Below are 25,339 nucleotides of genomic sequence, written 5' to 3'. Positions count from 1 at the left end.
AGGTTGTATTTGAGACAGCTGCTCAGCTAACCACAGTAGTCTCTTAGGAGCTCAGGCGAATCTCTGTGAGTTTGAGCCCTAGTCTAGAGTTCCAGGACACCCAGGGCTGTTAAATAGAGAAACCTTGCCTCAAAAAATGCCACATTCTGGCGTATGTAGTATATGAGACTGGAAATTTCTGGGTACAAAATGTTTACTCAGTCAATGTATGTGGCAGGCAAGAAATTCCATCCAATACTGGGCGTGCAGGAGGTTCTGGGGAAAGGTGAATATCCTCTAATGGGGCCCAAAGCAAACAAAAAACACCTTGGCTGACATTCTCGTTTTTTATTGGTTCTGAGATCAAAGGGCTAGGCGAGCTGGGACGGGCATAGAGCTCAGGAGGGCGCTGAAAGGCTCTGCCCCGGGGCAGACATGCTGTGTGGGGTCTGCTGGCGGGCTTCCTGGCCCACCCAGCCAGTCAGCAGCGACTGGGCACATGGCATTTGGCGCCTTGCATGTCCTCTAGCGGCTTGGCACTGTGGCCTCCTCGCTGGTGGGCGCCCCTTTCCAGTTGCAGGAGTTGTGAGTCTTTCACAGTGCGGAGGGGTAGGGATCCGGGGTGGGCACCTCCCCGGGGTGCAGGCAGGCCCCATCCGCCAGTACATCCTGGGCTCTGGGCATCTACTGCGGAGCGAGCGAGGCGAGCTCGGCTCTTTTCTCCCCCTCAAGTGGGAGTTGGCAGTCCTAGAGAAGCCCTGGAGGCCTCAGCGGGACATCATCCGGACGAACTCTGGGAGGGAGACAGGAATGGGTGGAGACAGTGCCAGTCAGGAGCCAGTACGGAACACTACCACCGTCGGTCTGTCCTTATTGCCCTGGCTCTGAGGCTGCTCCTCCCCCACCTCCACGCTGCGTCTTTGTAAGGCAGCTCTGTGAAAGTGCTACAAGGGCTGGAAAAGAAGAGGCTCAGTCTGCAGAAGTGGGAAGAGGTGTTCTGGGAAGGACTCTCACTACTGGGTCTTGGAAAATAAATAGAATTTCACTCAAGGGTGGGCAAGATGGCTTAGGAGGTAAGGGCGCTTGCTGCCAAGCCCGAAGACCTGAGTTTGATCCATGGGATCACTTGATGGAAGAAAAAAAAAAAAAAAAGAAAAAAACCCAACCCCTGCAAGTTATCCTCTGACCTCCACACTCATGCCACATCTTCTAGACAGACGAATGGATGGATGGATGGGTGGACAGACATAATTAAAACTATTTAGCCTAAGTGGAAAATAAAATGAAAGGCACCTGGTACAAAGAACAGCATATTCACAGGAGGGCCTCACAGGCTAACATATCTCGAGTATTTCAGAGTGAAGGAATGGTAGATACTGTAGCTGGGATAGTGAGCTGTGGTCAGATGTCACAGGCTAAGGTCAGGCCGAAGAGTATGGTCCTCAGAAGACAGCATGAGTGAGTGGACAGACAGACAGATGGGGCGGACAGACACAAGAATGAATGAATGTATGGACAGATGGATATAAAATCGATGGGGAAATGACTGAACAGAGAGCTCAATGGAAATACGGGTAGAAGTACAGGCAGCTGGGAGGAAGAGTATGCCTATAGGAACAGAGCACAGAGGTGCGGGCCGACGGAGGTGCGGGCGGACGGAGGAGTGGGCGGACGGATGGAGGAGTGGGCGGACGGATGGGGGAGTGGGCGGACGGATGGGGGAGTGGGCGGACGGAGGAGTGGGCAGACTGATGGAGGAGTGGGCGGACGGAGGAGTGAGCAGACGATGGAGGTGCGGGCGGACGGAGGTGCGGGCAGACGGAGGTGCGGGCGGACAGAGGAGTGGGCAGACTGATGAAGGAGTGGGCGGATGGAGGAGTGGGCGGGTGGATGGGGGAGTGGGAGGACGGAGGAGCGGGAGAACCGAGGTGTGGGTGGACGGAGGTGTGGACGTGGACAAAGATACTGAGATGGATGCGAGGGCAGATGGAGAGCAGAAGGAACGGATAGATATATGCGTGGACCAACGGTTGTATGGATGACTTTAGAGACGATGAAAAACTGAGCAGGCATCTGGACAGATGAAGATGCGAGCGATTGAGAGGTACGAAAGGTGGCCAAGTAGATGGATGCAGGAGTGCGTGTGTGGGGGGGTGTGGATCGGTGTATACACAGGTAAGATACAGGTAAGACGGAAGAAAGGCAGGGAGGAAGGGCACGGTGCACCCGCAGTCTCAGCCGGTTCCAGACCCCGCCCCTACCTTCAAAGTCCACTCGTCCATCTCCATTGAGGTCCACATCACGGATAATCTCCTCGATGTCTCGGTGTCCCACCTGATGACCCAGCAGCTTCCTCATGGCCTCTCGCAGCTCACTGGTGCTTATCTCCCCATCGCCATTGGTGTCGAACTGGAGAGTGAAGGAGGAACAGAGACTGCACGGATGGGCAGCGACCTCAAGGCTGAGCAGTGTCCCCTAGGCCAGGGTTCCTTTACTAACCAAGTTCCCTCCCATGATCCGGGGCCCAGGGATTCAGAACCCTTCAAAGTCATTCTGAGACTGGGACTCGGCCTGCCCACTCCTGCCTGTCAGCAGCCGTCACTCACCTCCCGAAAGGCATCTCTCAGTTCCTTTACACCAATCATATCTGCTGTCTCTGCCAAGAGTTTAGGTCCCATTAGTTCCACAAAGTCATCGAAGTCCACATGGCCGCCCACTGGAGCAAAGAGAATGGCGTGGGTCATCCTCGACCTACCCACTGCCTTCTAGGGAACCTCTGTGGTCGCCCCCATCTCCAGGCCCAGGATGTGACCAAGGCAAGGAGGACCAGACCACAGACAGGGGGCTTGTCACAGAACGACTCGAGGAGTGGCCAGGGAGTGGGAAAGAAGCAGTCCACAAAAAGGAAACAGGGACGGGAGAAAGAAGCATTGGGTCGCAGATCGGGGGAAGAACTTCGAGGGAGAAGGACGGTTTCGGAGGAAGGCTAAAGGAGGACAAGATTTATGGGTGCCTGCTCCACGTGCCCCAAGCCTTACTTTACTTTAGCTGTGCAAATACAAATTCAACTCCCAAGTGACTCTCAGGAGGTGGAAGGAGACTGAGCACCTACTTGCTGACTACGACTTTGAACAGGGACTGAGCGCAGCACAGGGAACACGGGTAAGGGCTGGGGACTCCCCATAACATTTATTTTTGAATGTTTACATATGTCTAGTGTATGCAGGTGTATGTCCATCTGTAAAGGCTAGAGGCCAATGCCAAGCATGTTCCTTATTTTCTTTTTTTTTTTCTTTCTTTTTTTTTTCGAGACAGGGTTTCTCTGTGGTTTTGGAGCCTGTCCTGGAACTAGCTCTTGTAGACCAGGCTGGTCTCGAACTCACAGAGATCTGCCTGCCTCTGCCTCCCGAGTGCTGGGATTAAAGGCGTGCGCCACCACCGCCTGGCCTCCTTATTTTCGAAGTAGGGTTTCTCACTAACTCGTGGCTCGCTTATTCAGGTACAGTACTAGGTCAGCAAGCCCCCGCTGTCTCCACCTCTCCAGCCCTGGAATTATAGGTTCATACTGCCTCTCTTGGCTTTCTCCCCAGACATCATCACTACCATCACCATCATCTTCATCAAGACGGAGTCATGTGTATCCCAGGCTGGCCTCAGACTTGCTATGTAGCTATTTAGATGTATATGCTTGCTATGTAGATGACCTTGAACTTCTTTTTTTTAAAAATATTTATTTATTATGTATACAATATTCTGTCTCTGTGTGTGTCTGCAGGCCAGGAGAGGGCACCAAACCTCATCACAGATGGTTGTGAGCCACCATGTGGTTGCTGGGAATTGAACTCATGACCTTTGGAAGAGCAGGCAATGCTCTTAACCACTGAGCCATCTCTCCAGCCCCTTGAACTTCTTTTTAAACATTTTAAAAAGATTTATTACTTTATTTTATGTGTATGGGTTTTTCACCTGCCTGCATGCATGTCTATACTCCATGTGCATGCCTGGTGCCCACAGAGCCTGAAGGGGTCAGAGGCTTCTGGAGCTACAGTGATAAGCCACCACGTGGGTTCTAGGAATCAAACTTGAGTTCTCCGGAGGAACAGTCAGTGCCCATAACTGCTGGACCCTCTCTCCATTCCTCATCTAGAGCTGACCCTCTCTCTCTATCTCCCCAGTGCTGACTGAAGCAGTCTGTGCATCTGTGCTCTCAGCACCAGGGAGCTGGAGACAGAGGATCTCTAGGGCTTGCTGGCCAATCACTCTAGCCAAACCAGGGCTTTGAATATGCGAGACAAATCACTCTACCAACTGAGCCATTCCCTGTCCCCACTGTCTATATTCTATATCAACTTTTTTTTTTTCTTCAAGACAGGGTTTCTCTGTGTAGCTTTGAAGCCTGTCCTGGAACTTGCTCTGTAGACCAGGCTGGTCTCGAACTCACAGAGATCCGCCTGCCTCTGCCTCCCAAGTGCTCCCACTGTCTATATTCTATATCAACTTTTTTTTTCTTCAAGACAGGGTTTCTCTGTGTAGCTTTGAAGCCTGTCCTGGAACTCGCTCTGTAGACCAGGCTGGTGTCAAACTCATAGAGATCTGCTTGTCTCTGTCTCTCAAGTGCTGGAGTTAAAGGTATGCGCCACCACCGCCAGCTTTCTATAGCAACTTGGGTGTGTTTACACTGTAGTGCCCTGGGCAGCAGTTGGCGTGAGTCTATCCTGTGTGGGCCTCTTCCCACGGCCCTGCTCCCTCCTGTACTTTCCTTCCCTTATTTAATAAATGCCTTGAACCTAGATCCCTGTTTCTGGAGAACCCAGATAAAGACAGAGGAACTCATAATGCTAACAGCACCCTCTGACTTCTTACTGTGAGCCAGGTTTTAGGCTGTTACTCACCTCTCCCTAACTTACTTCTCCTGTCTCATTATAAGCCTGTTTTACATGGGAGAAAACTGAAGTTCAAAAGATAAGTGGCGGGCCGGGCGTTGGTGGCGCACGCCTTTAATCCCAGCACTTGGGAGGCAGAGGCAGGTGGATCTCTGTGAGTTCGAGACCAGCCTGGTCTACAGAGCTAGTTCCAGGACAGGCTCCAAAGCCACAGAGAAACCCTGTCTCGAAAAACCAAAAAAAAAAAAAAAAAAAAAGATAAGTGGCTTGAACTGGGCCCCGGAGTTGGATACAAAACTTGGTGCCAGGCCTGTGTGACCCGGAGGACAGGGACTCACGGTTCATGTTGATCTGCTGGGACAGCTCAATGAGTTCCATCTCAGTGGGCATATAGCCCATGGTACGCATGCAGTTCCCCAGGTCCCGGCAGTTGATATAGCCGTCCTTGTCCTTGTCGAATTCTCGGAAGGCCTCTCGAAGCTCTGGGGAAATGAGCAGGCGCAGATGTGGTTGGAGAGAGGACCCCAAGAGGTCTCAGGTGCAGACAGCCCAGGGCCAGCTCACAGAGGTAGACCCTGGAGGCCTCTAGGGCTCTTGCTTGCCCAGTGTGCCCTGCTTTGTGCCCGGGACTCTTCCCACCAACACCTGGAGGCAGGTGGCCCTCTGTGAGTTCAAGGCTGGCCTATTCTACATAGTGAGCTTCAAGACAGCTAGGAATAGCTAGAGGAACCCTGTCTCAAAAGAAAAAAAAAAAAAACCAGCCGGGCGGTGATGGTACATGCCTTTAGTTCCAGCACTCCGGAGGCAGAGGCAGGCGGATCTATGTGAGTTCGAGGGCAGCCTGGTCTACAGAGTGAGTTCCAGGACTGCCAGGACCACACAGTACACAGTGAAACCCTGTCTCGCTGTCTCATAAAAACAACAACAACAACAACAACAATGAAAACAAAACCCACCCCACCTTCCAGTGGAGATGAGCAGCCCTTTCCCCTGAGGGCCTGATTTACCTTCAATCTCCTCTGGCCGTAAAGATCTGTCCTGAAACAAGAGAACAGGTCACATTAGCAGCAGCAAGGGACCTAGATCTCACAAGATGCCCATCCAATGGGGGCCATCCAAGTGGCAGCAGGCTCTAGGTGGGAAGTGATAGGAACTGAGCAGAGGTCTTTCTGGACTTTGATGGGGGACGAGAAGTGTTGACGGAGGAGTCCCAAACCTAACAGTCCCCACAGAAACGGGGCCACCAAGGTGCTGCACCCTTTTCCAGACAGAAGAATGAGCTGGGAACAAAGCTGGTCCAGAGGCGGAAACCTGTAAATAAAACAGGGCCAGGGGAAGTCACCACCCAAGGACACAGGAGGAGCCAGGCATCAGAAGCAAGCAGGACAGTGGGAGATAGGGGACCACACAGGTAGCCCCAGAAAGAGAACAGGAGATTTAGGTTAGATGAGGAAGAATTGGAGCTGTGTCCAGCATCCTGGATACTGTCCCCACCTTTCCCCAATGTGGCCACATGCCTATACCCTGCCCATTACAGGACACAGCATAGGACCGGGGACTGCCAGTGTCCAAAGCAAGTTTCTGCAGCCCCCAGCAGAGCCCGTATCTCCATAGGGAACCACAGAAACTTGGCATTAAAACTGGTACCAGAGAAAACTCCAAAAAGCAAATTTAGGGAGACACAGGGAAGGGTCCTGATGGTGACATCCATCACCCCAGGTCTGCCGGGGAAGGAGACAGACAGGTACAGAACAGATATGGGTACCCATGTTCCAGCAGTCTGCCTTCGGATGGGAAGAGTACGAGGCAGGTCTGTGACCCTAAGGAGGCTCACAGCAGAACAGGGACCCATACCACTAACACAGATGTACAGAGATGCCATGCTGAGCATGAGGCAGCTCAGCCGTGCACCACGGCTGTTTCGGTCAGTGGGGCCAATGAGGGTGGAGACAGTGGCGCCCAGAGACAGTGACTCCCGGATACAGGCACCCCGTCTGATGATCCTGTCCAAAGGGAACGGTTGTATTGTTGTTCAAAGTGTGTGTGAGTTTGGAATGAGCAGGCTATGGATTTCCCAGGTCATCCCAGGGGGATTGCTAGCTGAGGGGAAAGAGTTACTTGAAGGGAGTGTCGTCTAAATGACAGTACGGCGAGGATTTTCCCTTAAAGGCTGGCAGGGTGCATGTGGCACAAGGGTCAGTCCTGCCCCCAGACCGAAATATATGTTCCTGGACATTCCTGGGTGGCCAAAAAGATGTATGTCCATGTATTATACCACCAGTAAGTGAAAATAAGTGAGTAGTCATCTCTTACTATCAGTGGGGGATTGATTTCCAGAAACCCCAGGCATGCCAAAATCCAAAGATGCTCAAGTCCTTTACATAAAATGGCATGCAATTTGCATATAATTTGCATACCTCCTCTGGCATACTTCAAATCATCTTGAGATGACTTATTCTATTTATATGATGCAAATGCTATGCAAATAGTTGCTATGTTGTATTGTTTAAAAAATGAGGATAAAAAAAAAATCCATGTGTTTTCCGTGCAGGTACAAGGTTTTATCTTTTACTTAAAAAGTTTTGAAAGATTTATTTTTATTTGATGTATATGAGTGTTTTTCTCACATGTGTGCATGTGCTTCACCTGCAGGCTGGTGCCCTAAGAGGCCAGAAGAGGACATCAGATCCCCCAAATCTGGAGTTGCGGTCAGTTGTGAGCCTCAGGTGATTTTGGGAACTGAATTTAGGACCTCTGCAAGAACACTAAGTGCTTGTAACTGCTGAGCAATTTCTCCAGCCCTAGATAAAAGGTATTTTTTAACATTTGTGGTGTGTGCATGTGTGTGTATATGTGTGCACTTGTGTGCATGTGTGCTCATGTATGTGTGTGCACGTGTGCATGTATGTGTGTGCATGTATGTATGTGTGTGCATGTATGTGTGTGTATATGTGTGTGCGTGTGTGTGCATGCGTGTGTGTGCGTGTGTGTGTAGGTCAGAAGAAAACTTACAGCAGTTGATTCTTGCCTTCAACCTTGTGAGTTCTGAGAACTGAACTCAGGTCTTCTGTCTTGGTAGCACCTTTACCTGCTGAGCCATCTCACCAGCCTCAGACGCCAATTTTAAAAATATTATTTCTTGCCAACCAGCACTTGGGAGGCAGAGGCAGGTGGATCTCTTCAGTTTGAGGCCAGCCTGGTCTACAGAGTAAAGACAGGGAAAGCCCAGGAAAGACAGGGCTACACAGAGAGACCCTGTCTAGAAGATAAATAAATCAAATCATTTCTTGACCTACTGTTTTTGAATCCCCAAATGGGGGGACCCCAGGAAATGGGGGAATTGACTGTATGCATGTATACACAAGTGTGCAAAGTAGACTCAGTGGGACAAGCTGCTTCACTAGAGTTCACTTCCCATCCCAAAACCTAAGCAGCTTGCTGCTGTTCCAGGGCCGAGTTCTGCAGGTCTGGGGGAGGAAGAGCACACTGCAGACTCTTCCACTCTGCCCCACTGTGCTCCAAGCTTCCAAGGGGAGGCAAAGCAAGGCACTTCCTCTCAGTGAACCTGCAACAGCAGCCCCGGTGGCTGTTCCCAGGCTCACCCAATGGCCCCAACCCCATGCAGGGCAGTGGAGGAACATATGTGTGTAGGGTTACACATTCAAATATGCACTAATCCTGCAGGGGCGGGCAGGAAGCATTGGGAACATACGTAGTTCCTTCCCAGGTTGTGCAGTTAGAGAGAAGCCCCCAGAACCTAAAGTCAGACCGGCCCAGGTGCGAAGCTCGTAACTGCTACCTCCTAGCTGAGGGTCACCCCCATTCTCTAAGCTCCCCCCCCCCAGCTGTAACATGGCTCTGTAACAGTACTTACCTCACAGGCCTTTATGTGCGTTCCTCAAGGCAAGTATTCAGCACGTGAAATTTAATCAATGCAATTTACAAATGTTTGTATCCATAACATTCTCATTACCTACTTCCCTGTGGCAACTCAGACCTGTAGGAAGCTATTCAGTACAGCAGCCACCGACCACACATGGCTACTTACATTTGAGTTGGAGGGCGGAGGAAGAGTTCAGGATAGAACATATGCTTAGCATATACAAGACCCTGAGCTCAATCCTCAGCAAAAACGGCTTTTAATGAAAATAAAATAAAAATGAATAATTCTGTTCATTAGCTACATCCCTAGAGGTCACTAGCCACACGTGATCAGGGCTACTACAATGAATATCACAGAGTAGGATAACAGGAGAGCATCTGAGTACTCAGAATTGCTGGTAAGGGCACAGAATCTGCAGAGCCGGGCTATCCGTGTTTGAATCCTACCTCTGACACTGCTAGTGTGACCTCAAGTATGCTACTGCATCCGACTCAGTTTCCCCACATGTGAAATGGGGATGATAGAAGTACCTGCCTCTGGGAGCTGGGGCTTTTAGGAGACAATTTGCCAAGACACTTAGCAGAGTCTTGCTTTCCTCAGCATACTGTGGGCACTCTGTAAGGCTCTCAAAGGATTGTATATGCTGATTTATTTATCTGTGTGTGTGAGGTACGTGTGCAGGTGTGTATGCAAGGGGGTGTGTGTGTGTAGGTGTGTGTGCTGGCAGTATTGTAGCAGTGTTGTGTGCATGTGGGTGTGTAGGTGTGTGTGCAAGGGTGTATGTGTAAGTGTATATATGCAGGGGTGTGTGCAGGGATATATGTATAGGTGTGTGTGTGTGTGCAGGGGTATGTGTGCTTGCATATGTAGGAGTGTGCATAGGGCAAAACAGGGGTCAACCTTGAATGTTGTTTCTTAGGTTACTTCCACCTTTTTTTACGGGTTGTGTGCACACACATGAGTGCAGATACCTTTCGAGGCCAGAGGGCATCAGCTCTCAGTGGAGCTGGGTTAGAGTTACTCATGACCTGCCTGGCATGAGTACTGGGAACTGAACTCAAGTCTCCTGAAGGAGCAGTACCACTTAGCCATCTCGCTAGCCCATCTCCGGCCCAATCCACCTTATGTTTTGAGACAAGGTCCCTTATTGGGGCCTGAGGTTCACTGGTTTTAGGCTGGCAAGTGAGCCCAGGGCTCTTCCTGTCTCTGATCCCCCATATCCAAGAACCACCCATTGCCATGCTCAGCTTTAGTGAGCAATGGGGACTAAGCTCAGGTCTTTTACCAAATACCATCTCCCCAGTCTCTGTTTTTATTATTTTGTTTAAAAATCTTTTATTAGCATTATTTTATTTCGTCTGAGTGGTTTGCATGCATGAGTATATGTGTATGGTATACATGGCTGATCTCATGGAGGTCAAAAGAGGGTAACAGATCCCCTGGGACTGGAGACACCACCTAGTGTGTGCTGGGAACCACACTTGGCTCCTTTGGAAGAACAGCCGGTGCTCTTAACCATTAAGCCATCCTTCCAGCTCCCACTTTAATTATTTCTTGCTGGTTGATACAGACTCACTTTGGAGCCAAGAATCAGATTCTTAAGTTGGGGGCTTGAAGAGAGGGGCTGCGGTGTGCAGAACCCCCTTTCTTCCCAGCATTTCCTCATGCCCTGTGAAGCCAAGTTCAGCCAGCTGCAGCTGGCCAACTTACGTACAGGCTGTCTGTTCTCAGCAAAACCCTTTCGAAGAAAAATGCAGGCAGGACCCAGCAGGTTGTGCATAACGGCGCAGTTCTGGGCCAGCATCATGAGTGGTCCCGGGAGCTCGCCGCCGGCTGCCAGTCCCTCCTCACTTGTCTGGACCACCTTGTAGCTGGTCTTCTCCTCCTGGCGCATCTTCAACCAACACCAAGCAAATAAAAAGAGAGGTGAGGTGTCACCTCCCTGTTCATCTGGGCCCTCCCAGCCCCGGGCCTGGCTTTTGGTTCTAGGAGATCCTTGAGAGTCACGTGGTGAAGTTCTGAGCGCTTTAGCCTGTACAAGGGCGGTATATAATTGGTCCAACAGATGGAGGCTCCAATCCTGGGCTGAAATAGTTATCCTTGGAGAGTTAGATGTGATGCTTGAAGTAAGGTGCCCTCATGCATGGGCGCGCACACACACACACACACACACGTATACACAGGAAAACACACACTTGTGTGCATGTGGTTCATAGAGCGACGCAGAGGGAGGCTTCTACCCTAACCCAGAGTGTCACACAGAACCGTGTCCTTCCTACAAGTGTTCCTAGTGTCTCAGCTCAACCCTCAGACCTACATCCTGTCTCCCAGATTTCTGATGAACTCAGACTCTGCCCCAGCTGGACTCCCCCCGCGCCCCCCATCACCACTGGAAGGCCCAGAGGGTGAGCAGAGCTAGTCATACAGAGAGCAAACAGGCTCAGCAAGTCTGTTGACTAGAGGTCGCAAACATAGATGCCATTGTTGACAAATGAGACACGTAGGCTGCGAATGGTGCGCATGGGGGCAATGGGTGCTGTGTACCCACCCTAAAAGGACGGCTCTACTTTCTGCATTCCAGCCCACAGGTGCCAAATCTGGTTCAAAGCACCAGTGGTCCGACAAGACCCACCTGTACCCAGATTCCACCTGCTTGTGACGGCACGACTGGGCAGGCTTCCAGCAACTTCCCTTGCCTACCCTCCCTCTTTCCCTGGCCCCATGCCCAGGCTGGCTTGGCCTGCTTGACCTCTAGAGGCTGTGGCTGGGGCCTCGCCAGCTGACCGAATATAGCTGCGCTCTCAGGCCCCGGCAAGCCCTTCGTCCTCCCTGCAGATTCCCACAGTTATAAAAAGTCAGCACTGCTCCACGGACCCTCCCCTTAGGATAACAGCAGCAAGCAGACACAACATATGGCTGGAGCCAGGCTCCCAGCATGCCCAGTGCCTCTCAAGAATCCAGGCCGCAGCACTATGTCCTACAGGGGACAGCCTCTCTTCAGTGTGGGAGTAGCAGAACATCCCCAAGGACAGGCAGGGTAGCTGGACTCCCAAGAGAACTGTCTGCCTGAGACACACAGAACTGCATTTTCTCTGTCCCAACCAGCCCTCTTCTAACTAGCTGCCTCTAGCTGAGCAAAAGTCACATGGACTCGGGCAGCCTGGTCCTCTCAGACTTCTCCCTTAAGCCCTCCTTCAGAGGGGCTGTTGATGGAGACTCAGTCCCACCACCCCCCCAAACGCCCTAAGCACCTTCCAGACCTAGAGAAGGAAGAGTGGTATGTCAGGTCCTCAAAGGAGATACAGCATCTCAGACTAAGGCCGAGGTAGTTGTAGGGAATATCTGAACACAAAGGATGTCAGGCAGACCAAGGCCCACTCTAGCTGGAATCTCTCTCCATCCGCTCACAGCCTGGAACCTATGCAGGAACTAGTAAAGAACAGAGAGTCTTTCCCTCTAAGAAGGGGTCCAAGAGAAGTCTGGGACTAGATGAGGGCGGGTGTGGGATAACTCCAGGAAGCAATCGTATTGGAGGTGTTTGTGGAGAAGCAGACTTTCTGTCTCAGGCTGAATCTCACACATGTTGGCTCAGGAGAAGCACAGTCCAAGAAGGAGGCTGTGGCAGGAGGTACAGAACCCTAATGTGTTGGCTCCGGACACCATCTTGGGAAAAGCTCTGGCCTGCCACTTGCTTGCTATGTGACTTCGCGCAGCTCGCGTCATCTCCCTGTGCCCCAGCATCCTCCACACCCTAGGGGCAATCATCTCTATCCACAGGGTCTCGTGAGCAATGAATGAGCTTCTGTCTACAAAGTGCTTTGTACAGTGTTTAGAACACAGTGAAAGCCAAATAACCAAAGTTGTCGTAGTTGTGGCAATGATGACAATAGCGACGTTGGTAGAGCAAGATGTTGGGTGCCAGAAGGCAGTGGGGAGCATCTGTCAATCAGCAAAGGCATTAGACGGACGGAGAAGAATTTGCTCCCACAAAGAAGGAACCAGTGGTGGCGGGGAATTTCCACTGCGTCTCTTGATTATAACTCGGCCTGGCACCGGTTGCCCCAGGAGGCAGCCAATTCTTCCCTAGCCGGTGATGATGGCACCTGACAGGCTGGTCCTGCCCAGTTCGGGGCCTGAAACAGGCTACCTATCACCATGTCCAGCTCCCCAGCTTCCACTGAAGAAGCTGAGCCAGGGGCCTGGAACCAGGAGAGGCCAGCTTGTCAGAGAACATCATGACCTCTGGCTCTGGAGCAACACAAGCTGGCTGAGGGCACACAGGTCAAAACTGCCCCCTGCTCATGGCCAAGGAGAGCTTGAGGAGTGTGTGCTGATGAGATGGGAGAGGACATTGTGCTGCACCGATTAGGGAGTCGGACTCGACGATCACAGAGATCATATTTGAGAATTTATGAATAACATTTCTGGCAGTGGGAGAAGGAAAAAACACACATAAAATACCAGCTCTTTCTTTATCACGGTACAGGCTCTAAATCCCAGCTCTGCTGGCTGGCGACTGAGTGACCTTGGAAACCCTTATCTCTGAATCCAGCTCCCTTCCCTGCAAACTAGCCCAGGGCACTATTTGGTGGAAAAGAATGAGTGAGATGGCAGATGTCTGATATGTTGCGAATAAACCAGAAAAAGAAATAATTGCTAAGATTTAAGATCACGTGTCCAGGGGAGCCAGAACCTCTCCAGGTGCACCGTGACTCGGTGGTAGAGACTCAGGCCTTACATACACAAGGCTCTGGGGAAAAAATGCTCCGCCTGGGTGGTGGCTCATGCTTATACTTTATTTCCGACATATGGCAGGAAGATCTTGAGTTCCAGGCCAGTCTGGGCTATAGAGCAAGTTCTGGGCCAGCCTGGGCTACCACAGAGGCCTCACCTCAAAAACAAAACAAACGGCAAAAACAGAACCAGACTCCTGAAGGCGGTGGCGACCATCCCCACGGTTGCCACTCCTCTGCCGCATCTCTGCTGGGGATGAAATCCTAACGTGTGTCTAGTACTATACACTTGGCATCGTGCACAGCAGTCATTCTGAGAGTTACGTATCAGGGACTGGCGGGGGTGATGCATGCCTCTGATCCTAGCATTTTGGAGGCAAAGTCATAAGATCTTTGAGTTTGAGGCCAGCCTGGTTTTTCTAGCGAGTTCCAGGCCAATTACAGATACACGGTGAGATCTTGTCTAAAAAGAAAAAAAGGGAAAAAAAAGGAAAAAAGAAAAGAGTTAAGCATTAGGAGCCAGCTGTACCGGCTCACACCTGTAATCCCAATATGCGAGATGCCAAGGCGTAGGCTCCGGTGTAAGCCCTTGTTTCTAAAAAGCAGAACAAAACGAAACAAAACAAAAAACCCCACCTTAGGCCTGTGGCATGTGTGAGGCTCTGGGTTTGATCCCCATTAATATACACACACTGAATGTCGGTAGACTTTAGCAGTTCCACGTGATTGGTAGGGAAAGGAACTAAGCCACAGAAAGTTAATTTGTCCAAGATCACATGAGCAGAAAGAGTAGACCTGTCTGGCAGGAGGCAGAGGAAAGAGCTCGTTCCTAAATCTACCTCCTCAAGCTTAAGACCCTTTGTGTTGGTGCTCGCCTGGCAGCCTCTCTAATTCAGATCAGCTTCTGTCTCCCCAAATCACTTCCCTAAGAGGCAGAAGACTCCCCTTAAGAGAATGACAGACCCCGAGGCTGGGGACACACAACAGAACAGCAGCGCTCCGAGCAATCCAAGGAGCAGGGAAGATTAAATGGAATTTGATGTGAACAGCTTAGCCAAAGGAGACGACAGGCTAAAAAGCCCCAAGTGTCCTAAATCGAGAGGTCAGAAACCTAATGGAAAAGATGGGACGGGACCCGCGTGAAGGCTCCATCAACCAATCCAAAACCTTACATAAGTCACCTGACCCTCCAATCCCTGTCCCCCTCAATTGGCAATTATTTCTTATTTGGAAAATGAAAACACGGGAGGCAAATATCTTTATCAGTGCCGTCTTCTTTAACACACATCTATGGCTTGACTACGAAAGATTAACAATATAGGTGAGCCCCGACTGGAAGACACGCTGCAGATACGACCCAGACCTTCCTAAAGACACCCTACGTAGAACACTCGCTTTCCCAAAGGAATTCTGGCAAAAGAATCTTGTCACAGCGTAGAATGCAATAAATCCACCCAGGAAAGTGACACTCACTTAGGCTCCTGACCCACATATCTCCTGGGCACCGTGTTTCTCAAAAGAAGTCACCCTGGCTCTAAGACCTGGTCCTTTGACACTCTCACACCTGACTCAAGAATTATTGTGAGTAGAAGCAAAAGGAGAAATTTGTTTGGTTAATAGGGTTTCTTCAAACCCCAATTTTGAAGGCTTAGAGAGTACCAGCAAGAAACACAGACCCCCTACGAGCCCTCGGGCCTGTTCCTGAAGGGTATCTGATTCTGTAAGACTCGGGGATGGCTATGCACTGACAGCCTAAGAATCCACACCTTTCGCCGGGCGGTGGTGGCGCACGCCTTTAATCCCAGCACTCGGGAGGCGGAGGCAGGCGGATCTCTGTGAGTTCGAGACCAGCCTGGTCTACAAGAGCTAGTTCCAGGACAGGCTCCAAAACCACAGAGAAACCCTGTCTCGAAAAACCAAAAAAAAAAAAAAAAAAAAAAGAACAAGAATCCACACCTTTCATGCTACACCCCAGAAGTCCCAAAGTCATAGGATTTCTTTCTTAGCTCTTGTGTGAATCCCAAATATGGCCTTCCCCGACTCTGTTGCCCCTCCACCCCTACCCTTCAGCCTTAACTTTATTTAGTTCAGAGCCTGCCTAGGACATAAGAATCTGCTAAGAGTACCTTGAAGTTGAAACAGGGACACAGTATTGGGCAGACACCCTTGGAAGAGTAGCGAGCATCAGGTACCCACCCACTCCATGCCCCCTGGTGCAGGGAGCAGGATGCCCCCAACCTCAGGGACTTGGGGGCTCCAAACATACCTTTCTAGAGAGGTTTCTTAATGGCGACTTGACGCAATTGCCCATCCTACACTGATGCAGCCCCACTGGCCATCTCTGGGTCCATGAAGAAGGCGCCTGGGGGGCCAAGAGACCTCAGTCTGGGTCACTGCCAACCCTAGCGTCTCTGCCTGTGCCGCTCTTCCTCCAGGACAGAGCTGAGCCTGTGCGCGCGTGCTCGTCTGCCTGCTCCTGCTGCTTTTTTTTTTTTTTTTTCCGGGTGGTTTGTATGTGTATCTGTATATCTAGGTTTAACTTTCTTAAGGAGACAAAGGCAGAAGGGAAGGGTGCATGGCACCGAAAAGAGCCCCTGGAGAGTTGACGGCAAGAGGGCACTGGCGCTGGGAAGCCTTTCGAATCGCCAACATCAGATTAGAGCATTAGAGTCTCTTCTCGGCTTCTCCCCTTCCCTCAGCCCCTCCTTTCCATGTCGCCAAATATGCAGGGAGATTGCCTTGGGGAGGGGGACCCAAGGTAGCAGCTGCAGCTGGGAATTAGGCCAGCCGAGCCAGAGGGGAAAGCTGGCTAGTTTGGGCCCCCAAAGCCAGGGTGCCTTGCAGCTTGCAAACATGTACATCACACACACCACACACATGCATGCACACACAGGACCCCAGGGAGATGGATGCCTCTTCTGCAGAGCAGTGAGCCGGACAAGCATGCTTCATCAGTCACTGGCAGTTGCAGCTAGATGGGCATCTGGGTGGTTCTCAGTCGAGGGCCTGGGAGGTCTTCTGATGTCTCTATTACGCTCTGTTTTTCACACTTGCCTCGTCGTTGACATGCGATGAGGCTCGGGGCTGACGGTGCAGCTGAACCCACAGCTGTAGTCCGCTATTTCCTTCTGCTCTCTTTGCTCTGCAAAGGTTCCCTGACCCTTGGGGAGCCAAGATATGGCCCCGAGGGGAGGAGGAGCAGGATGGAGGAGGTCCTGGAACAGAGGACGTGACCAAGGTCTCTGGTCTAATGGTCCCCCTCATTCTGTGCCTAATCCTGATTGAAGCTCTTTCGTTGGCGTGCAGAACAAGGAGGCTGTCATTTTTAAATGGTCCTCGAAGTCCAACAGCTGGAACTTTACAAATGACTGGATATTCCTTGTCCTTCCAAATTCTTGCTTTGGCATGAAAATTCTTTCCAATCCTCAAATGTCCTTGTTTGAGAGTTGCATTTGTAGCCGGTACCCAGAGATTCCTGTTTTCTTGTATCCAGCTTTTCCCCAGCAGGGGGCGCCAGAGACGGACCAGGACGTTGACCCACGCCCAGGCCCCTGATGCAATCACATACTTCAGCCCAGACTGCTTCCTCTCCGGGGGACTTTCGTCCTGTTTGGGTGTCTGGTTAGAAATCTCATTAGGAAGATGGCTGGGTACATTGCCCAGTGGGTGGCACATACTCTGTCCTAGGAGGCTATAAAGTAGATCGCTGGCTGGTTCACCATGGCTGTGGTGCAGTTGCTGACCAGGGAATGGTTTAGCCAAGGCAATTTCTTGATGCCTTGTTTGGGTCATACTCTTAGGAGGAGGGGAAAAGGAGGAGAGGCCACTCCCCGAGGACAAAAGGAGGAGCCTGCGTGGGACCAGCTAAGGGGCAGGAAAGAGGGTAAAGAAGGCACGGAGCTGGGAAGGGAAAAACAGACAGCTAACAGATGCAAAACAGCATGAAGGAGGAACTATTCTGACCCAGGGGTCAGGTTCAATGTCCTCCCATGAGCGAGAAAGGATCTGGGGTCTGTGAGGTTGAGACTCGGCTCTGCCTGTGATCGCCTTTCACTCCTGAGCGTCGGTTTCCTCCGTTAGAAAATGGGACTTTCCCTGTCTGGCTAATAAAGTGCATACAGGAAAGCCTGTGGTACATAATAGGCACCGATAAGTAATTATTCAAGTGGAAGAAGGAAGTATCGTTTGCCCAGCGTTTATGTGCCGGGCGCTGCCCTTGGCTCTGGGAACAATGAGGAGGAAGAGGAGTTTACATCCTCGCTGGTGGGCAGGAGCAACTGAGGAGCACAGTTATTTACCATTTTGAAGATAAACGCTAAGAAAGAGACCCACGAACTCTGATAACGACAGGGTGAGCTGTAACTTAGTCTGTGGAGATCGGGAGAGGCTTGTAGACAGAATCTAAAAAGGAGACATGGGCTATACTGGGTAATAAATAGGGTTTCCTGTAAAACCTAGGAAACAGATTGCTATGTAGCTCTGACTAGCCTCGAACTTGTGGAGGAGAGTCCTGCCTCTGCCTCTCAGGTGCTGGGTTTGTGGTGTTTATGTTGTTGGATTTTGTTGTTGTTGTTTATTGTTGTTGTTGGGGGGTGGATTCACAGAGGGTTTCTCTGTGAAACTGTCCTGGCTGTCCTGGAACTCACTCTGTAGAGCAGGCTGGCCTCGAACTCACAGAGATCCGCCTGCTTCTGCCTCCTGAGTGCTGGGATTAAAGGTGTGCACCACCACCGCCCAACTTGTCTGTTCATTTCTAAAATTACGTCTATTGATCTGTGTGAGGAGAGGCAGTGTATGGAGACAGAGGACAACTTTTTGGAGTCAACTTTCTCTTTCTACCGTGAGGATCCTGAGTTTTGAACTCAGGCTGCTGCGCTTGCTGGCACCTTTACCCGCTGAGACCCACCTTGGCCTGAGCTCGCTAGGTAATTGGTTATGATCTTGAAGCCTGGATCCTCCTACTGTGCCCTCTCTCTGTGTGGTGTTAAGTCACACACCATCACACTCAGCTATAAAGTCTTTCTGAAATGACAAACCTGCCAACCTAGCAGTGGGGCTTTTGTTAGGCCTCAGGTCTAACTAAACAGAAAAGCATAGACTAAGACGGGTCCTCAACCCTGACTGTTGGAACCTGCTCTGAAATCCTGTTCAGTGGGTGTAGGTGGCTCTCTGAGCGCCGAAAACTGTCTACTCTGCTCCCTAGGGAACTCTAATGGATAGTCGGCATTAGGACCCACTGAGAGGGGCTGGAGGGACGGCTGAGGCGTTAAGTGTATTTGCTGTTCTTGCAGAGGACCTGTGTTTGATTCCCAGCACCCACAACCCTCTGTAACTCCAGGTTCAGGGAATCCAGTGTCCCTCTTTTGAGTCTGAAGGCACTGGGCACACATGTGGTACACATACTTACACACAGGAAAAACACTCATACACATAAAATAAAAATAAATAAATCTTGCCAGGCAGTGGTGGTAGTGGCACACACCTTTAATCCCAGCACTAAGGAGGCAGAGGCAGGCAGATCTCTGAGTTCGAGGCCAGCCTGGTCTACAAGAGCTAGTTCCAGGACAGGCTCCAAAGCTACAGAGAAACCCTGTCTCGAAAAACCAAAAAAATTAAATAAATAATATTTTTTAAAAAAGGAAAGGAAAAAGATAAAAGACCACCGAGGAAGGGGTCAGAGCTTGGAATGCAGAGGCAGGATGACCTGCTGCGGACCAGATTCTCACAGAACTTTTGCAGTCTCGGTCTCTTAGATACTCAGAGTGCCTCTCTCAGGGTTTTGCGGGTGGTAAATGAGGCAATACTCACACAAGGCCCCGACCACTGTCTTGGCACCTAAAAACTGTCCCTTCCTCTGCCTAGCATCTGTCTTAAAGGGCTAGGCACAACAGCCACTCATTATCTTCTCAGCCCTGGTGATTTCTGCCCCCTGCAGGCCAGTCCCAGACATAACAGCTGACAGGTGCTTGTCGACCTTGGGCAATGCCTCTGTCCTTGGAAACAGGAGACTGAAGGCAACAAAACCAATCAAATATTTAACCAAAGCCCATTCTGGGGGTGCTCAGGGGATCAAAGTGCTTACTGCTGAGCCCCACAACCCGAACTGGATTCCTGGGACCCATGTGGTGGAAGGAAAAAATCATCTGAAAGATGTCTTCTGGTCTATACACATACATGTGTGCACACATGCACACACACAGTACACACATATACATACATGCACAGTACATACACACAAATGCTTGCACATACACATGCACACATACACACACATATGCACGTGTGCACCGTAGCACACATACACATTTTATTTAAATCACTTTTGTTTTTTGTTCAGTTAGGGTTTCAGTATGTAGCTCTGGCTGACTTGGAACTCACTATGTAGACCAGGCTGGCCTCGAACTCACGGAGATCCGCCTGCCTCTGCCTTCCAAGTGCAGAGATTAGAGGTGTGAACCATCACACCCGGCATACACACATTTGAGGTAAATAAATGTCTATTCTGCTTTGCGGTAAGAGTAGGGCTGAGACTAGTTTGAGATTTAAGGTCAGCTAGGAGCCTGGGAACCAAATCTGGGGTTTTGGGGCCTCCTTAAAACTAAACTGGGCGCCGGGCAGTGGTGGCGCACACCTTTAATCCCGGCACTTGGGAGGCAGAGGCAGGCGAATCTCTGTGAGTTCGAGACCAGCCTGGTCTACAAGAGCTAGTTCCAGGACAGGCTCCAAAACCACAGAAAAACCCTGTCTCGAAAAACCAAAAAAAAAAAAAAAAAAAACCTGAACTGGGCTAGACAGGAGGCTTTCCCTAGAAAATGCAGCGTGACTGAAGGTTGGGGGACTATTTGAGAAGCAAAGAACACTTTGTACCCCGTTTTGTTGTTGTTGTTGTTGTTTTGTTTTGTTTTTTATTCATTGGGAGCCCCTGGGCGTCTGGAGCCACACTTTGAACTCTGGAATAAATTAGTAGGATCAGAGGGGTGAGAGGGCGAGCCCATCACCGGTCATCCCTGATCGGGGGAGGCTGGCTCTAGGTCTTGATCAGGTCCATCATATGAACTTGGGTGACAACCTAGGGCCAGGGCGCTCAGAGTGGAAGCTGGGAAACAGCATGAAGGGTGCCCTGTGGACACTTCCGACACTTTCCCTTCCCAGCCGGCATGGTGCCACTCATTTATTTACTACGTGACCTCTGCAAGCGCCGCCCTCTCCAGAGCCTGTGTCCTCATTTCTAGAATGGGGGATGATAACGCCAACCCTCCCAGGTTGCTGTGGAGATAATGAGGACAGACTGATAATTCTGAGGTAGGCTCTGGACTGAGGTCTTGAGTACCTCGGTGGTTGTCGGAAACAGCTGTAGGCAAATGCAGACATCCAGACATCCAGAGGATGCTCATCCAACTGACTCAGCCACTTCTCTCATCCATGATTGATGCAAACCACAAGCTGACCTTCTCTTCCCTCATCTCCAGGCCCAGAGGAGAGCTGGTGGGGCAGGAATGAATATTCACAGGCCTTCAAGACACAGGTTTGATGCGGTTGAACCTACAGGACCCAAACCATCATGACCCTGGCCTCCTCTTAACCCATACCACAGGAACTAGGACCCCTACGTAACCCGGACACAGGTGACATCAGTCACTCATTCATTCACGAACACTATGATCCTTTTACATGTTGTATATACACTGGGCTGGGCCCCCAGGTAGAGGGATGCTTCTCTAGGGTGGGGCCAGAGCCGTGGGTTTTATTTGCATTCGCCTCTTTTCAGGTTGAGTGCAAGAGCAGAAACCGTGTCTGCTCATATCAGTCTTCCGAGACCCAAAGCCCCGCGTCCTGCTTACTCATTTGTCACACCACGTAGTCTGCCCGGACAGCTGGATGGCATGTCCTTCGCTGGCAGAACGAGGGACGGTTCCCTGGCATTGGGCTCAGAGCCCTTTCCTTTAAAGCCCTTCTTACCCGGCATGGAGGCAGTGTCCCTTACACAGCACTTCTGCAGACAATGCTCTTTTAATGACTATTAATGAGAGCAGTCGCATTAATGCAGGCTGCTCTTTCGCCTGCACTCACTGTGAGCCAGGCCTCTGATAGCCTTAATTTTGTGTGAGCCTCATCAGAGCCCTGTGAGGTACTTTTTCCTCAGTCTCGTTTCTGGATGAAGAAATCAAGGCCATAGAGAGAAGGATGCCAAGGTCACAAATACACAAAGTGGCAGAGGCAGGATCGGAAACAAGGGCTTAACGTCCTCCCAGCCACCACCCCACACCCCAGCCTTAAAACCACACTATCCCCCTGCAGGCAGCAAATCTTATCTCCCATTTCCCCAAGTGTGGGGAGTCTATCCGGACACCTCTAGTATGCCTAATCCTGGCTCTCTCTGCTGCTGTAATGACAGAAAGAATGCATCCTGGGAATTAACCATCATCACCAACAACGGTAACAAACACAGACGCCGCCTCTGCTCTGCGCCACGCAACGGACTGCGCTCTACACACATGCCTGCGTAAATCATTCAACCCCCCAATTCTCCTCGAGACACTAGGATTGATTTCTATTTTTCAAGTAAATAAAAGCCTCACTGAAAGAAAGCAATTCATCTAAGTCCAAAAAGAAGGTAAAAAATAAAAACGTTAAGAGGCATGAACCCTAAGCAGAGCCATCTGAAAATTTCTATATGCAGGACCCCATTTTGCTTCCTCCCAGTCCCCACCCTGTCTCTAAGGACAGAAAGGTCAATGCAGAAAAGAGATGGCAAGGGAAGATAATTCCCTTATGTCGCAGGATACTGGGGACTCTGGCACAAAAACTCCAGGCTGGTTTTACTGTCTAAGATCACCTGGATGCCTTGGAGGTGTCACCAGGAAACTCAAATTGAATGTGGTGGGGTGGGGGTGGGGGGATTCTGCAGCTTCAAGAGGCCGGAGCCTCCAGAAGGAGGTAGTAAATATTTCATGGGACCTTCCAGCTCCTCCTGACTCAAGTGACCCCGTGACATTTCAGAACATGGGGCTGGAGAATAGTCTCCACTTAATGGCTGGGAAGTCGGAAGAACTGAGTAGCAGGTTGCTGAAGGGGTCTGAGTCCAGATAGGCCCATGCAGGCAAATTTTGCAAGAGTAAGGTCCTTTTTCCCAGATCACTGGCAGTGACTGAGCCCCTTCCAAACTGCTCTACTATGGGCTCCAAAACAGCCCAAATCTTGGCTCTGTTTTCCACTGCTCCTTCCTAGTGTGCCACCAATGCCCGGGTGCGGGAGGTATTCAATGCTTGGTAACTGACCAATCACCCACTAACAACGTAGCATTTTGGGTCACAACCCAGCCTAGACCCACAGATCAGTCCTAACACCCTACGGTTCCAAGCAACTGCAGTGAACATCGCCCCTCGGCATGTGGCCAGGCTAACTCTCTCAGGGCTCTGCAGCCGAACCTCTACTCCTGAGCACCGGTTCCAGTTCTCTCAGTGAACCGCTAACGAGGACTCCCTGCAGGAACAAAGCCATGTGCTGCTTGGCCCTGTCACACCGGCACAGCAGTCCCGTGCAACCCGAATCCATGCGCAGCTGCCTTCATGACAGAGCCCCACCTGCACGAGCCACTGCAGAGTAGTGTTTTGAAAAGAAACGAGCAGATCTGAGGCAAAACACACACGACCTTCTTGTAGTGCTGACTCCACACAGCCAGCCGGGAGCTTGAGGTGGTTTCTCTGCACTAGCAACTACCACAGAAACGCTTAGACCCCTGCGTCTGAAACCATGCCAGCATTCTGATCGCACCTCTGCAGAACTGACGGCCACGAGTTCGATTCAATTACGGACTTGGAACCAGAGGAAATCTTGGCTTTGCTCAGAAGTTCACAGGTTCCTGGGGCACAATCCCACACCGTAGCCTTGAACTATAGGGGAAGCTGTTTGTAAATGCCCTGCTGGCTGGAATCCTTGCGGGCAAAGGTGTGGGAGAAACAAAGAGGGTCTCTGGTGACCACAGCTCAGTGGCCTCCCTGACCCTAGAATGCACACCAACTCAAGCTTGTGTTTTCTGGGTTTTATCCCACAGCTGTCTTAATGTCATCCAGATGGCATCCCTGGAATACCATCTTCCTTAAAACCCTCCAAAGTTCCAGATGGAGCTGTATCTCTGGACAGACCCTCCATGCCTGCCCAGACATCTCTTCTCCTCCCCATCCTTCTAATCGCCTAACTTTTCTCAGACCTTTGAGGACACTCTAGTTAACGGTCAGCGTCACACATCCACAAGCAAGTCCGAGTACTCCCAGCCCTCTGCTTCTCAGACCCCAAGCCCTTCGCTCTCTAGGGTCGCCAGAGGCCAGAGGAGCGGGTTGGCACCGCCTGCCCCAAGCACCGCTTGCGACCCGGGGAAATCTCCGGGAGGAGGATTGCGGGAGGTCGCTCTTGCAGGTGCGAAGCAGGCTCGGCTGAGCGATGCCCAGGAAGAGGCCCCGAGTGTGGACAGCGCATAGGGTGCTGAATCAGACACGGGGGTGGAGGAGCACCAGGGCCTCGGGAGGACAAGATGAGTCGTGGTGCGCACCGACCGGGCAGAGCGAACAGGGCCAGGGACACGCCGCCGCCGTAGGGTCCCGAGCGCCGGTGCCCCGAGCGCGGGCGAGGGGCGCGGCCCTTACCTGGCCGAAGGCGGAGCTGAGCATGGGGTGCAGTCGGTGGAGGAACGGGTCCGCCTCGGGGGCGCCGGTGGGAGCCGGGTCCCCGCGACCCCGCGATCGCAGGGAGCCCCGTAGACCGAGCGCCGGCGCCAGCCCCCGTTCCTCCCCATCGCTCCCGCGGGCCGGCGGCAGCGTCTCCCGGGGCCTGCAGTGCGCCTGGGGCAGCCCACGCCGGCTCCCGCGCGCGCCCTCGTCGCGCGGCACGGGCCGGCACAGGGGCCTCCGCGAGCTGGGGTCCCCGCACGGTGGCGGCGAGCTGGGGCAGGGACCGGTCAGTCGGCGGCCACGCAGCGCGGGGTCCCGTGCAGAGCCGTGGCGGGGAGCCCGGCTGCCCCCGCTCGCGGCCGCCGCCGCCTTGAGCAGCGACGTCTTGGACTCGCTCTTGGCGATGTGCGAGCTCATCGCGGCGGGGCCCGCGCTCGCATGGCCAGCCGGGGGTGGTACGGGGCCCCCGGAGGGCAGGGAGCGGGGCGCCCGCCGGGAGCCGAGCCCGAGGACACGCTGCAGGCGGGCGCCGTCCCCTGGCCGCTTAAATGCGGCCCCGTCGCCGCCGCCCATGTGACAGCGCAGCCTCTGCGCCCGGAGCCCGGAGCTCCCGGCGGCCGGCGCTGCGGATCTGGGGGGCAGCCTGCTGTCCCCTGAGAGCCCACCCCCAGCTCTCCCGCGGCCCAGGTGCCGCCGCGCCCCGCCCCTCGCCCCGCCCCGCGCTCGGGGAGTCCCGTTTCCGGGCGCCTCTGGTGGCCAAGGGGGCGCTGCGGCACTGAACATGAGACCTAGGGAAGGGGCAGGCGAACCTCCCTAAAAAGACCGGCAAAGCCACTTATTATCATGTCTGCAGGATCCCACCGTACCCGGGATCGGTTAGTCACCCCCTGAACGTAAGCAAAGGTACACTCTTCAAAGGGAACAACTTTGGCAAAAGGACCAAAGGGGTACAGGACACTAGAGACTCAGAATGCGGGCACTGTGTGACACCACCCAAACACAGGAGCCAGATGACCTGGAAGAACAATGCTAGAAGGAATGCATCTGTGCATCTGTCCACCCACCCTCCACAGAGCGCTATGCGACTGTAATAGCCCCGGCAAGTCAGCTCCTGAATTTACAGTTGTCACAACAGAAGAAGAGCCAGGTGGCAACTGGCTGCGGTTTACCTGTCCCGGAAGTGCCTGGTGGTGA

The 25,339-nt window shown here is 52.0% G+C and overlaps 1 protein-coding gene across 4 annotated transcripts; it reads right to left on the bottom strand.

Annotated features, from left to right (window-relative positions):
- Nucleotides 1-318: 318 nt before the first annotated feature.
- Cabp1 (calcium binding protein 1) lies at nt 319-25,330 on the bottom strand. 4 transcript variants are annotated; one of them, XM_057763880.1, is made up of 7 exons: nt 25,315-25,330; nt 10,460-10,639; nt 5,870-5,900; nt 5,201-5,344; nt 2,586-2,695; nt 2,241-2,388; nt 319-772 (listed from the first exon to the last, which is right to left on the bottom strand). In XM_057763880.1, exons 2-7 carry the CDS (start codon nt 10,637-10,639, stop codon nt 747-749), a joined length of 639 nt encoding a protein of 212 aa, XP_057619863.1. In that variant the 5' UTR covers nt 25,315-25,330; the 3' UTR covers nt 319-746. The 4 variants fall into 4 exon arrangements, with proteins under 4 accessions (XP_057619863.1, XP_057619860.1, XP_057619862.1 ...); XM_057763877.1 differs by lacking the exon at nt 25,315-25,330 and adding an exon at nt 24,122-24,830; XM_057763879.1 differs by lacking the exon at nt 25,315-25,330 and adding an exon at nt 15,745-15,956.
- Between the last annotated feature and the right edge of the window lie 9 nt (nt 25,331-25,339).

This window comes from Chionomys nivalis, chromosome 3 (genome assembly GCF_950005125.1).
Source record: "Chionomys nivalis chromosome 3, mChiNiv1.1, whole genome shotgun sequence".
Classification (NCBI taxonomy): domain Eukaryota; kingdom Metazoa; phylum Chordata; class Mammalia; order Rodentia; family Cricetidae; genus Chionomys; species Chionomys nivalis.
This window is presented reverse-complemented; position numbering and strand designations above follow the sequence as displayed.